Source organism: Bos javanicus, chromosome 2, assembly GCF_032452875.1.
Source record: "Bos javanicus breed banteng chromosome 2, ARS-OSU_banteng_1.0, whole genome shotgun sequence".
NCBI lineage: Eukaryota > Metazoa > Chordata > Mammalia > Artiodactyla > Bovidae > Bos > Bos javanicus.
The window spans coordinates 135329895-135342980 of NC_083869.1; the positions used below are offsets into that span (position 1 = coordinate 135329895).

The following is a 13086-nucleotide window of genomic DNA, read 5'->3' on the forward strand; positions in this document are numbered from 1 at the left end:
TGGGGCCGTGCACGCGGCTCAGGATGGACTTAGAATGTGGAAAGTGCTCAGTTGTGTCTGACTCTTTGCAACCGCATGGACCATACAGTCCATCGAATTCTCTAGGCCCCCATGAACTACACAGTCCATGGAATACTCCAGGCCAGAATACTGGAGTGGGTAGCCTTTCCCTTCTCCAGTGGACCTTCCCAACCCAGGGATCGAACCCAGGTCTCCCGCACTGAAGGTGGATTCTTTACCAGCTGAGTATACCAGGGAAGCCAAAGAAGGCTGGAGTGGGCAGCCTATCCCTTCTCCAGGGGATCTTCCCGACCCAGGAATCAAACCTGGTTCTTCTGCATTGCAGGCGGATTCTTTACCAGCTGAGCCACCAGGGAATATGGGGCATCTCTGAAATCCAGGCCAGTGATGCCAGCGGGAAGGAGGCTGGATTTGGGTTTATAGGAACCTTGGACCTGCCGCAGGCTGACTGAGTGACTTCGGGGATCCCCTGACCTCTGAGTGTCAACATCGTCATCTCTGAATTTGGGGGAGGCCACCCTCCTGCTTGGATGCTTAGATGAGAATTTGGGGAAAGGCTCTGACGCACAGTAGGTGCTCAGCATTAGCACTTTCCAAGCCTGGAGGGGGAGGAAGAGGAGGCTGCTCCTCTCCAGAGTTCTGCCCTGGCGGGGGTGCCTGCTGGCGCTGGGGTGCTGGGGAGGGGCAGGTTTTAAGGAACATTAAGGCTCGCCTGGAAGCTGAACCTCTGGCCCCAGGCTCTGCCTTCAGAGCCCCCTCGTGGGTGAGACTCCCGGCAGGGCGCCCCTCACCTTGCAGGCAGCGCACGTGGTGGTCACAGTTGTCCTGGTCGTCAGAGCTCATACTGTCTCTGTCGCAGTTCACCAGCAGGATGGCTCCGTGCCCATTGGGTCCCCAGACCCACTGCCGCTGCCGATGGCAAAGCACAGCGGTGACGGGGGCTCTGGCCAGGCCTGCGCCCCCCTCCCCGGCTCCCTCCGGGCCTTGTTCCTCAGCCCTCCTCTCTTCTCTGCCCTGAGCCCAAAGGCGAGCTGGAGCTCGAGGAACGCAGCAGCTCCTGCTACTCAAACGACAGCCTCTTTCACAGCTGTCTGTGGCATGCCTCCAGCCAGCATTCCCTTTTCCAACAGGCAGCTTTCTGAGGATGAGGTCCATCTTCCCTCCTTGGCTCCTGCTGCTCCTTCCAGCTGAAACGCCCTGCCTCTTGCCGAACTCTGAAGCCCAGCTCAGGTGGACTTCTCTCTTGCTCACAAAGCCCAGCGTGACCTCTGAACTCCCAGCGTCTTCAGTGCCGCCACAATTCAGCCCAGAGTTCTTCTATAGTTTCGGACTTGGTAGATTTCCTTTTCACATAGGTCAGGGGGTCCGCATGCTACAATCTAGCTTACTGCCTGTTTTTCTAAATAAAGTTTTATTGGAACATCCTTTTCCCCATATTGACTATATAGCTCTTTCATCCTACACTGGCAGAATCGAACCGTTGCAGCAGAGACAGGATGGCCTGCAAAGCCTAAAACACTTACTATCTTGCTCTTACCAAAAAAAAAAAGTTTGCCAACCCCCAGCCTAGATTGAAAATCCAGAAGGACTTGTCCCTACAAAGGGAGACCTAGCCCAGGGCTGGGCACGCATGTGCTTACAATCCTTGATGATGCTTTTTCTGCCAGTGAAAGACAGTCCCCAGCCATTCTTGGGTTGGCTCCACTGGCCTTGACATCAGCTGGGAGGCAGGGGGATACCTCTAATGACCTCACCCCTTTTAACCCAGCCTAGAGCAGCTGTGAACTCCATGTCCCTTTCTGGGTCCAGGCAGAGATAGCCTACCTTGTCCACAAAGTCCCTGTCCTGCCTGCCTTCACAGTTCAGGTCACAGTCCAGGGTGATATCTGCAAGGACAGGGCAGAGGGTGAGTCACGACAAGCCTCCCAGGAGCCCAGCACAGGCCCACGACCTCCGCCTTTTAGCCTCAGTCTCAGGGCCCATTCTGGGGCCAGACAAATGCAAGTCATTTCCAAGAAGACGCTACCCAGAGGTAGGAGCATTTGGAGCCTCCCTCCCCGGGCTGGGGAAAGAGGCCTTGGGGAAGATGCAGGGTCAGAGTGAAAACCCAGGTCAAATGCTGCCCCCTCCAGGAAGCCTTCCCTGAATTCTCCCTCTTCTGCCCCCCTGTAACCCTCACTGTCTGGGGGACACTCTGCCCCGCGCCTGGGTTGCCTGGGACATTCTGGGTCTGTATGAAGCTCCCTCGTCTCCCAGGGATGGGCCAGTGAGCCTGAACTTTGGTGTCAGATAATCGTGGATGTGGACCTAGGCTCTGGCAACTACTGGCCATGTGGTTCTGAGCCTCAGCTTCCCCTCGTATCCCCACCTCCATCCCACCTTCTTAAGCACTCTCCCCAGAAGCTGGGGGAGGTTTTACAGTACACATGAAACCTTCAAGGGAGAGAGAAAAAAAATTGAAATGATTTTTAAATACGTGAAAAGATACTCAACCACCATACAAGAAGGGGATGAGTCTCAGAAACATAAGGCGGGGCGAAAGGCACAACGTGACCCCCCCAGACAGAGGCCAAGGCAGGCAAAAATAGACTGTATGATTTGGGTGTGCCTGAATTATTCAGATGACAAAACCATAAAGAAAGGAAAGGAAGTATTTATCTCAAGACAGTGGTTACCGAGGGGAAGGAGTGAGTTACGATCAGAGAGGGCCTGGGGGTACTTTGGGGTGCTGGTCATGTTCCCTGTTCTATGTCTTGACCTGGGCGATGTCTGCTCAAGGGTTTGCTTTCTAGCTGTTCTTGTATCCGCCCCTCCAACCCCGCCAACACACACACACTCATATCGGGTTGGCCTAAAAATTCGTTCGGGTTTTTCCATAACGTGTTAAGAAAACCAAACTTTTTTTGCCAAACCAAATCATACGTACTTTTCTGTATGTGCTATTTTCCAGTAAACAAGGTGTGGGTGTGTGTCCAGGGAGGGGTAGGCAGGGAGATCCCCAACCTCAGTCCTAACTAAACGGAGGCAGAGGAAAGCAACCCTGAGGCGCTGACCTCTCAGGCTGGAAAAACAGAAGAGGCTGGAAACGGACAGTGTTGGCAAGACACTCCCCTGAGCCGTTGGCAGGCATATAAGAAGGTAGGCCTTTCGGGAGAGCCATCTGGGAGCATCTATCACAGCTGAAATGTTCCCTCCCTGTAACTCAGCGGCTCTGCTTCCAAACATGCCTCCTGCAGGCAGAGCCTTTTCAACTCTCTTGCTAACTTTCTTGCCCTCCGAAATGGTTGCCCCAGCGTGAACCCCACGCCTGGTAGAAGGAGTTTCAGTCCTACATCCTTGGCAGCTCTATGCTGAGTATCTTTTCATTTGGGTTCTGAGCACTAGGATTTTCTCCACTGTGATTTGCTGGTTTCTGTCTTTTGCTTATTTCTATTAATTGTTTGGTGGTTCTTTCTTATTGACCAGCATTCTCCGTCACCTGCAAACGCTGATCCAGGCACACGCATCGCAAATTGCTTCTCCTAGTCGGACTTTGTCCTTGTCCCCCGTTGCATAGAAGATTTCCGTTTCAGTAGAGTCTAATTTAGCAGTCTTGCCCCCAGTGGGCTGTGCTTTTGTTTTGCCTTGTTAAAGAAAACTTCTGACTACTTTGAAGTTGAAGAGACATTCTCTTCTAAAAGCTTTAAAATGTTGCCTTTCACCTGGACTTTTTTTAAATTTTATTTTTAATTGGAGGATGATTACTTTACAATATTGTGATGGTCTCTGCCATACATCAGCATGAGTCAGCCAGAGGTATACATCGTCCCCTCCCTCTTAAACTCGAGTCGTCCCACCTCCCTCCCCGTCCATCCCTCTAGGTGGTCACAGCACCGGCTTTGGGTACCCTGCGTCAGACAGCAAACCCATCTGAAGTTTGTCTTGAGGATGATATAAGCTGGGGTCCAAGTTTATTGAGCACCACAGGATCTGAGTTCCGGTTCTCCATTTGCCCCACTGGTGTTTATCCAGCCCAACACCACCTTCACCCTGCCTTTGGCTGAGGCCCCCGACTTACCCACACAGGTGAGGTAGAGCAGCGCGTAGGCCAGGGGCGAGGAGTCTCGGCTGGAATGGTAGGAAATCTGAACCTGTGGAGAGATGGGCCCAGGGTTAAGCTGGCTGAAACTAGGAGCCTGGCCCCAAAGCACAGGTCTTGGGGGATCTGGCAAGGAGGGAAGGTGCTCCCAGGAACCTCTGTGCAGCCACCAACCCAGCTCTTCCTTTAGCCTTCTCTGCCGCTTATTTTTCCGTGCCTCGGTTAGCTCATCTGTAAAATGGGAACTATCTGTGAGGGATTCCATGGAGACCTGCGTCCCAGTGCTGCTGCTGACTCCTGTGTGATTTTAGCAAGCCCCTGTTCCCTTTGGATCTCAGTTTTGCCATGGATAAACAAGGAGCTTGGTGCTGAGACTAAGACCCGGTACAGCCAAATAAATAAATACATTAAAAAAATAAAATAAAATAAAATGAGGAGTTTGCACTGGGCAGGGCGTAGGGACACCCTCCTAACTGTAGGATTTGGACAGGCCTTTACTCGAGCCCAGCACCTCTGGGTTCTGTGACCTCCACCGAGGCCCTTCACATTTCTGAGCTGCCTCAGTTTGCTCCTCTGCAATATGGGCTTTATACAGGTCCCTACAATCAGAGGACGGTAGTTCAGATTTGAAACAATCCATGGAGAAGACTGATCTGGTAGGAAATGCCCAAGAAATACCAGCTCTTGTTATGAGAGGGCAGGGGGCGTGGTGTATGAGCCGGTGCAGCGCTCCTGAGTCAGATGGCCTGGGCTGGCAGAGGACACCCGGGACAGTTACTGTGCGTCTGGGTCTCCCTGTCCTCCGCTGTGGAGCGGCGCTGATGATAGCTCCGTGGGACTGATGACAGGTTGTTCGGATTAAAGCCGGAAAGCGTGGGACGTTTGGCACGGTGCCCACAGCACATGCCCGACAGCTGTTAAAGGTGAGGCTGAAGACGGCGATGATGATAAAGCGAACTCCAGGTGGAGGCATCGAAGCCGTTTCACCCTCCGCCCTGCTCCGGGACCCTCCCTCCTGATGCGGTCCCTCAGCTCTCGGGCTCTGATGTCCTGTCTCCCAGGGGGCTCAGGAACTTACCAAGACCCGTCCCTCCTCAGTCCTGAGAGCCCCGAAATCCTGCAGCTGTGAACCCCCAAGTGACAAGCCCCAGCAGGGATGCTCGCTTCAGGCACACGGTTACCTGGACCCCGGACAAAGGCAGGGATGTTCTGATGGCCCTCCTCTGTCCCTGTGGTCCTCGGGGCCAAGGAATTCAGAGAGTGGCAGCCTCCGCACTGTCCCTGGCTCAGTGCTGGGCGCCCATCACAGGCTGGCTCACCTTCTCGCCGGGCTCCGGGGGCCTCTGTCCTGACCCTTACCCACTTGGCTACTCACTGATCACGTGACTTCAGGTAAGCCATGCCCCTTCTTGGTCTATCTCCTTGTAAAATAGATTCGTGGAATCCTGCCCCACCTGCCGCATGAAACTCCCTGGATAGGCTAATTCGGATCCCTGGGTGGGAAAGACGTGGGGCTCACGGAGGGAGCTTGTCCCCAGGAGTCAGGCAGGTCTGACCCCTGAGCTCTAGTTCCCCCAGTGACCAGCTCTGTGGCCCCAGAATGGTTGCTCTGAACCCTAGTGCCTCCCCTGAGAACCGCACACGAGACCCCGCCTCTGAGGCCGTCGTCAGGGCTGGACGAGGGCACGCTGCCTAGTACTGGGCGCCCGGTCAGTGCTCCTCAAAGGGCCAGTTTCCCGAAATGGTGCTCCTGAGGTGGAGCGGGAGCCTGCGCCTGCATGACTCCCACTGCACCAAGCTCACGGACCACCCATCTCCTCCGTTTTTCGAATGTCCCCTGCCCAGGGGCCAGAGCACTGCCTCTAGCCCAGCTGTGGTAGGCTCGCTCTTGTGGCTGAATGGGCAGAGAGAGGAGAGGAGGGCAGGCCCCCTGCCTGAGAAGGGAGCGGGGTCAGGAAGGCGGTAGGTTAGGGAAGGTGAGGCCCTTAGGGAAGGGGCCCCCGAGGCAGCTGATCCCCTGTCCACCTCTGCTTTCTCTCCCTCATTCATAGTAACGGGGACCACGAATCAACCCTCAGCCTCAGGTGGGGAAACTGAGGCTCCGAGAGGAGACGAGAGGCCAGCAGACCCACGGCTTGTGTTCGTATGTTGCAGAGCTGGCGGCTCCAGGGCCAGGCTCTTGCCCTCTGGGTTACCCTGCATTCTGGATAAGAGAGGGCACTGGGCCCTCAGGGAGCTGGGTCGCCTCCCCACCCCCAGTCACCCCCAAACAAGGGGGTGCACTCACGTGACTGTCGTTGAGCTCGTTGCTGGGAGAGTTCATGACCACGATGATCTGGGAGCCCATGTCAAAGTGCCACCGCCGGGCATCCGCACGCTCCCGGTCCCTCTCCACGTTGGGGCAGATGTAGATGTCCACGCCGGGGGTTCCGTAGACCTCGAACGTCTCTGTGCCCTCGGGAACTGACCTGGGAAGGATGCAAGCCATGGGAAGTGCTAGAGGGCAGCCCTCGCTCAGATGCTTGAACTCTGGCTCAAACTCTTGCTTCCTCCAGGAAGCCTTCCCAGACTACCCCAGGCTTCTCAGATCCTTCCAGCAAGCTCCTAGGAGTCAAACTTGGAGCCCACACGCATACACACAGTCTCATATTCCCAGGTTCTGTGTTGGTTAACATTTCCCTTGTGAGCTCTCCAGGTATTCATTGTAGGGTTAAAAAGTCCGTGCTGTCTGATGGCCCTGGACTTCCTTTCAGCTCTAGCTGGTCGGGCGTCTTGTTTGAAATCAGTCTGCTCCTCCTGACGGTGTGTGTGTAGGGTGCCCATGCGCATGCGGGAAGGAGCGCCCACGGCCCCAGAGCCTTCAAGCCAGCTGGAGTGCTGAGGACAGCCCTGCCCAGGGCAAAAGGTGGGTCAGGAGGCAGTGGGGTCACACAGGGAGAGGCCTCTGTGGGGAGAGGACCCGGAAGGCTTCCTGGAGGAAGCGGCACACACCCCAGCGGGGGGACAACTGGCTGAGCTCTTGCTATGTGCCAGCTGTATTCAAGTTTCATTACATATATTGTCATGTAATCCATTAAAAAAAACCCAGATAGGTACTATTATTATCTCCCATTTTACAGACGGGAAAACTGAGGTTAAAGTAACCTGTCCAAGCTCATGGAGCTAGTAGGTGGCAGGACTGGGATCCACATCCAGGCCTCCTGGCTCCTGAGTCCACTTTCTTACCCAGGCATAACGACAACAGAAGTTGAAACCCCCAGGGCCCCTCCCCTGCATGATTAGCATGGTGGGCTTCCCAAATATCGACTCATCTAATCTTCTGCATAGTCCCATTTAATGTGGGGAAACCGAGGCTCAGGATGGGCAAGAGGCATGCCCAAGCTGCACTGCTGGCCACAGTCCCCCCCACTCCGCCCCAAGGCCCTCTCCCTTCTCTGCTTCCACATGGAAGAAAGCAGGCCTCCTTCACTCCTCTGCTGGCATGATTCTGGCACTTCTCAGCCCAGCTTCCCTTTATAGAAAGAGAAATATACAGGGCCCAAACAGTATTCCATCAGGTGGGTCCCTCTCCAGGGCTTGGCCTGCTAGGCGTCCTCACCCGGTAGGAGGAGCTGATGCACCTGTGTCTCCTCCCAGGCAGGGCTGCCAGGTTTAATAAACTATAGCACATGCAGTCAGACTCGAACGTCAGATAACCAGCAAACAGTTACCTTAGCGTAAGTACACCCCGTGCGATATTCGGGACATCCTTCGACTAAAACATTACTCATTGTTTGGACCTCCGGTTTAACTGAGTGTCCTGGGTTTTATCTGGTAACTGACTCCCAAAGCTGATGTTTCCAGAACTCTATTATGCTGAGCCCTGGGTCTGTGAGCCAGACCGTCGGGGGACAGGGAGAGCCTGCAGTGAGAGGTGTGGGGACACAGAGACGGAGAGACAGATACGGAAGCCAGAGACACAGAGACTCACGCAGCTGGACCTGGTGTGAAAGGCCCCCCAGCACCGCCCCCCCCCCCGACAACCCAGGTGCTCCTTGGACCCCAGGCCTCCCCAGCTAGAGCGGCACAGCTTGGGTGGTCCTTCAGACGTGATGCCCACCCAGTTCCCATGCTGCAGACTGTAGTTTGGGGTATTTCAGCCCGGCTCTCCTGTACCTTCCCAGCCCAGGCCCCATGTGAGCCTCCAGGGGGACCCCAGATGAAGACGGAAGCAGCCCTGTGCAGGAGGGTCCCAAAGAAGCCAGGGGCTCAGGAGTGCCAGCACCAGGGTCAGGACACAGGTTCTAGACCAGGCCGGGCTGCCCTACGGCCAAGTGCCCTTAAACAACTCACCTGGCCCTGCAGCCTTGCCTTTAAAGCGGGGCAACGACAGCCACTGGGCCAACCGCAGGCAACCGTGAGGCTCAAACACGATAACAGATGGGGCAGTCTTGGAAAACCACCGGCCAGGAAGGGGGACGGGTTATTAAGGTACATTAGGACATAGGAGGTGGGCGTACGGGAGCAGGCTGGGGCTGGGACTGGGGCGTCTGGGGAAGCTTCTCGGAGGAAGGGGTGGACTAAGGGCAAGGAGGAGACACAGCGAAAGGGAAGGGGTTCCCAAGTGGAGGAGGTCAAGGGCGAACTCAGGCTGCAACGAGCTCGTTGTCATTTCATTCCTATGTAGTGGGAGCTGGCGGTGGTTCCTGAGTACGAGGGTGACCGGTGGAGCCGTGGTGAGGTGCCTAAGCCTGAGGGCTCTGGGGTCAGGTCGCCTGGGTTCCAGTCCAGCTCCACGCTCACTAGCTGCGTGGCCTGGACCTCTCTGTGTCGGCATCGATTAAGTGGGGGTGATGAGCAGAGGAGATGAGTGTGTTTGTATGCTGAACAGAATGAGCGAAAGTTGAAGGCCCCTGCACCTGCGCCGTTGTTTCCCTGCTGGAGAAACTGGGGCCCAGAAGAGATCAGACCCCCGGTTCAGGGTTTATACCCCCAACACAACTGTGTGTTAGGAAGACTGAAGCGGCGGCTGCTGGGGGAAGCCCTGCAGCAGGATGGGAGGATCCGAGCTCCCCGGTGCCTGGAGGGCATGGGAGGTGGCCCGAGGCTTACCTGGATGAAGTTCCGCCTCCCGTCAGGCCACCCCGAGCACAGCCTGCTGTTCCAGATGGCACCCCAGCCTAGCCCTGGGCACACACAGCTGGGGGCTGTGCCCTCCCCCACACGCAGGACCGTCCAAGACCCTCTCCATCGCCAAGTCCTCTCAGGCAGCTTCAGGACGCCACAGCCTGGGAGCTGGTGCGTGCCGGGAGAAACACGGTGGAATGACCCACAGTTCTGGTTGCCAGGGACCGGGGCATTTCCTGGGGTGCAGGACATTCAGTAATAAGACCTAGAAACTCTTAGGCAAGCAGGGACCGCTGGTCACCCTCATGGCATCAACCTCAGACCTACTTGTTGAAAATGCCGATTCCAGAACCATAAGTTCTGCACGCAGAGCTCTTTTAAACCACCTGATGTCCAGTGAAGTCTGAGGACATAGCTAAGGAGGGGTGTCTCAGAAATGCTGGACCTGCCACCCCGCCCAGGGGGTGTGGGGGGACGCAGCGCGAGCTCACACGCTCCTGGGCGTCCAGACAGCTCAGGCCTGCCTTTAGACTCGTCCACCCTGTCAGTGGCGAGGATGATGGTGAGAGTGATGATGCAGACAGCGCCCCAGGCCACCGGATGTCAGTACTGTTCCCCCACCTTACAGATAAGAAAAGGGAGGCTCAGAGACAACAGGCGACTTGCTCAAAGCCACGCAGCTGGTGAGGGACAGAGTCAGGACTCAAGCCAGCTCTGTCCCCACTCCCTTGCAAACTCAAACCCACCCTCTCCCTCCCAGCTCTTAGGACCTCCACCTCTGGGAAAACAAAACTAGGCATTTTAGAGCCGGGAAACTGATGGGAAAGGTTCTCTGTCGCTGAGAACAGAAAGGTTGATGAGATGACCACCAAGGTCCCCAACGAGCTGGCCCATGGCAGCAGGGGAGACCAAGGCTCAGAGCGCTCAGGATGCCAGCAGTCCCTCTCTGTTCGGTGAGGTCCCAGATTCCCAGCCCCACCAGCTCACCAGAAGAACGCGGTCCAGGAGCTCACTGCCCTTCCTCAATCCCATGTCTTCCTGCCCCTGGAACACGGCGGACACACACACCCCTTCTACAAAGTCCACGTAGTTGAGAGTTAAAGATGCATCTGCCTCCTCTGCTCTCTGCACAGGCAGGCCAGAGCTGTACACCAAACAGAGTTTGGGGGAGACCGAGGGGAGCTGCTTTGTCTAACCAAGGAGGAGGCTCAGAAGCCTCTGTGAGCAGAGCCTGAAAGCCACTCTTCAATGCCAACCTCTCTGGGGCACATATGTGGAAACTGAGTCCCAGGAAGGAGCAGAAATGTGCTCAAGGTGACATAGCAAAGGGTGAAGGCACCAGGGTCAGCACTGGGTCCCTGCCCGGCACCCCAAGCCTCTCCGTTCTGTAAGACGGCCTCTGCTGAGGGTCAGCACTCAGGGTTCCTGCCCGGCACCCCAAGCCTCCCCGTTCTGTAAGACGGCCTCTGCTGAGGGTCAGCACTCAGGGTTCCTGCCCGGCACCCCAAGCCTCCCCGTTCTGTAAGACGGCCTCTGCTGAGGGTCAGCACTCAGGGTCCCTGCCCGGCACCCCAAGCCTCTCCGTTCTGTAAGACGGCCTCTGCTGAGGGTCAGCACTGGGTCCCTGCCCGGCACCCCAAGCCTCCCCGTTCTGTAAGACGGCCTCTGCTGAGGGTCAGCACTCAGGGTTCCTGCCCGGCACCCCAAGCCTCTCCATTCTGTAAGACGGCCTCTGCTGAGCATGCGGTGAGCTGGCTGCCCTTCCAACTAGGGGCGGCGTTCTCAGTCCTGGCTGCAAGCCGGTGCGCGGCTCATCACGTCTGTGTGTTACCCCGAACAGGAAGAGCAAAACCCCTTCACCAAGCCTGGGCCACCTCCAACTCAGCGGAAAGAAGGAAGATAGGTTTAATCTGCTAGTGATTAGAGATCCCGAGGGGTCTTGCTCGTCCTGCAAGGCTCTGCCTCCAGGGAGCCCGCCCTGACTGCTCAGTTCAGTTCAGTTCAGTCGCTCAGTCGTGTCCGACTCTTTGCAACCCCATGAATCGCAGCACGCCAGGCCTCCCTGTCCATCACCAACTCTCGGAGTTCACCGACTCACGTCCATCGAGTCAGTGATGCCATCCAGCCATCTAGCCTGTGTTAATTTCTCTTTTCTCCTCTCCGCCTTCTCCCAGCAGGGTTCACAGGTTTTTCTGCCATCTTGTGGATGGTTTGGGGACACTCGAGGCTGTCTCGAGAGCCAGGAAAGGTACTTAAGATGATGATGGTGGTGGTAATAATGGCAGCAGTTACCATAATTGAATGTTCACGTGCCAGGCATCGCCTACGTGCCCTACATGCACGATCTCAATCGTGCCCACAGCCCTTTAAAGTGAAGGCCAAAGTGCCCGGGCTGCATTCTGGCCCTGCCTCTCCTCTCTGGCTGTGTGACAGGGGCAAATGACGCAGCCTCTCTGTGCCTCAGTTTCCTCATCTCTGAGACGGGGAGGAAGACAGTACCCACCTCACAGAAGGGCTGGAGTCTTAGTTAGCGTTAGTCACACGCACTCTAGGGCAGTGGCCAGGCTCTAGGCAACTGCTGATATAATTACGCCCTTCATTCTACAGATGAAGAAAGAGTGACATGGACGTGAAGTGACTTTCCCAAGGTCAGACAGCTCTCAGGAGGCAGAGCCAAGACCGACCACCACACCCACTGCCTTTCTCCTGCTGGCCCACAGTCTGGGCACCCAGGATTGCCGAGTCACAGCATCTCCGAGTCGGAAGGGGCTTTAGAAGTAATCTGGTCCCGCTTGCTTGCAAGACAAGAATCCCCACAGCACCCCTGCGAGGTGGTCCAGCCTCGGCTAGAATTTCGGGACAGGGTTCTCAGAGGTCAGGGCCACGTCTGCTCGTTCTCCACTGTGTCCCCATGCCTAGCACACACTAGACCCCGAAGGAATATTAATACCTGATGAATGTGCCGATGAACAGACTAGGAGCTCCTCCCCATCCCCGAGACGGGCTGGTCATTAGAGGCCCGAGAGTCTCTCCTTTGAGGCCAGAGGCTGTCCCACCCACAGCCTCCTCTGTGAACCCCAAGGATGGCCTATCATTCCACATCACCCCAAGACACTGCTGCCTCTGCCACTCACGGTCCAAGGCCATCCTCCATCCTCTAGAAAGTTCTGCAGGGGAGGAGCCGGTCCCAGGCTTCCTGTGGCAGGTCAAACAAGAGACACAGGTGCCCGACGGGCATGGGGTAGGCAGGGCAGGTGAGTCACCCCTACGGGCATGCAGAGCTGGGGGAGGCAGTGGCGCCAGCTGGCACGGGCACCCCTCCTCATCATCTGGGGCTTCTCTCTGTGTCGGGAGCAACCAAGACCCCATCCCAGTCCTCACTGCCTACCCACCCTCAGCCTGCTGCAGACCAGCTCCTCAGCTCCTCTCCTCTAGTGCCCTGGGACCAACCCTGTCTCTGCTTCTAAGTTAACTCCAGTTTTTAAAGTCCTGGTTTAAAATGCTGGTTCTCAGGTGGGGGTGACCTTCCCTCCAGGGCACACTGGGTGATGTCCAGAGGTGTTTTTGGCCATCACAAGTGAGGGGTGATCAGTGGCATCTGCTGAGCGGGGGCCACAGACACACTGCTTAACATCTCCCAGGGCACAGGCTGGCGCCTCAACAAGCAATGACCATGCCAACAGTGCTGAGGCTGAGAAACGCAGGCTCGTCTCAGGAGAGCGCGGAGAGCTTCGCGATGGGAAGAGCGGCATGGTGCGGGCTTCTCCTCTCCTACCCCCGGAGTACCTGCGTTCCCCGCTCAGCCTTGGACCCAGGACCCCCGAGGACGCCTTGAGAAGTAAAGAAGCCGGCTTCCTGGTGGTTCCCAGCGCCCAGCTCCT

At 56.5% G+C, this 13086-nt stretch overlaps 1 protein-coding gene across 1 annotated transcript in view; it reads right to left on the reverse strand.

The window, feature by feature from the left end:
• The window catches only part of PADI3 (peptidyl arginine deiminase 3), a 30497-nt gene that overhangs the window by 16328 nt on the left and 1083 nt on the right, over nucleotides 1-13086 (reverse strand). The window contains exons 2-5 of the mRNA XM_061395476.1: nucleotides 6387-6567; nucleotides 4079-4151; nucleotides 1846-1907; nucleotides 813-930 (exon numbers count right to left, since the gene is read on the reverse strand). Of these exons, the coding sequence (XP_061251460.1) occupies nucleotides 813-930; nucleotides 1846-1907; nucleotides 4079-4151; nucleotides 6387-6567 (434 nt within the window). The remainder of the gene's footprint in view (nucleotides 1-812; nucleotides 931-1845; nucleotides 1908-4078; nucleotides 4152-6386; nucleotides 6568-13086) is intronic.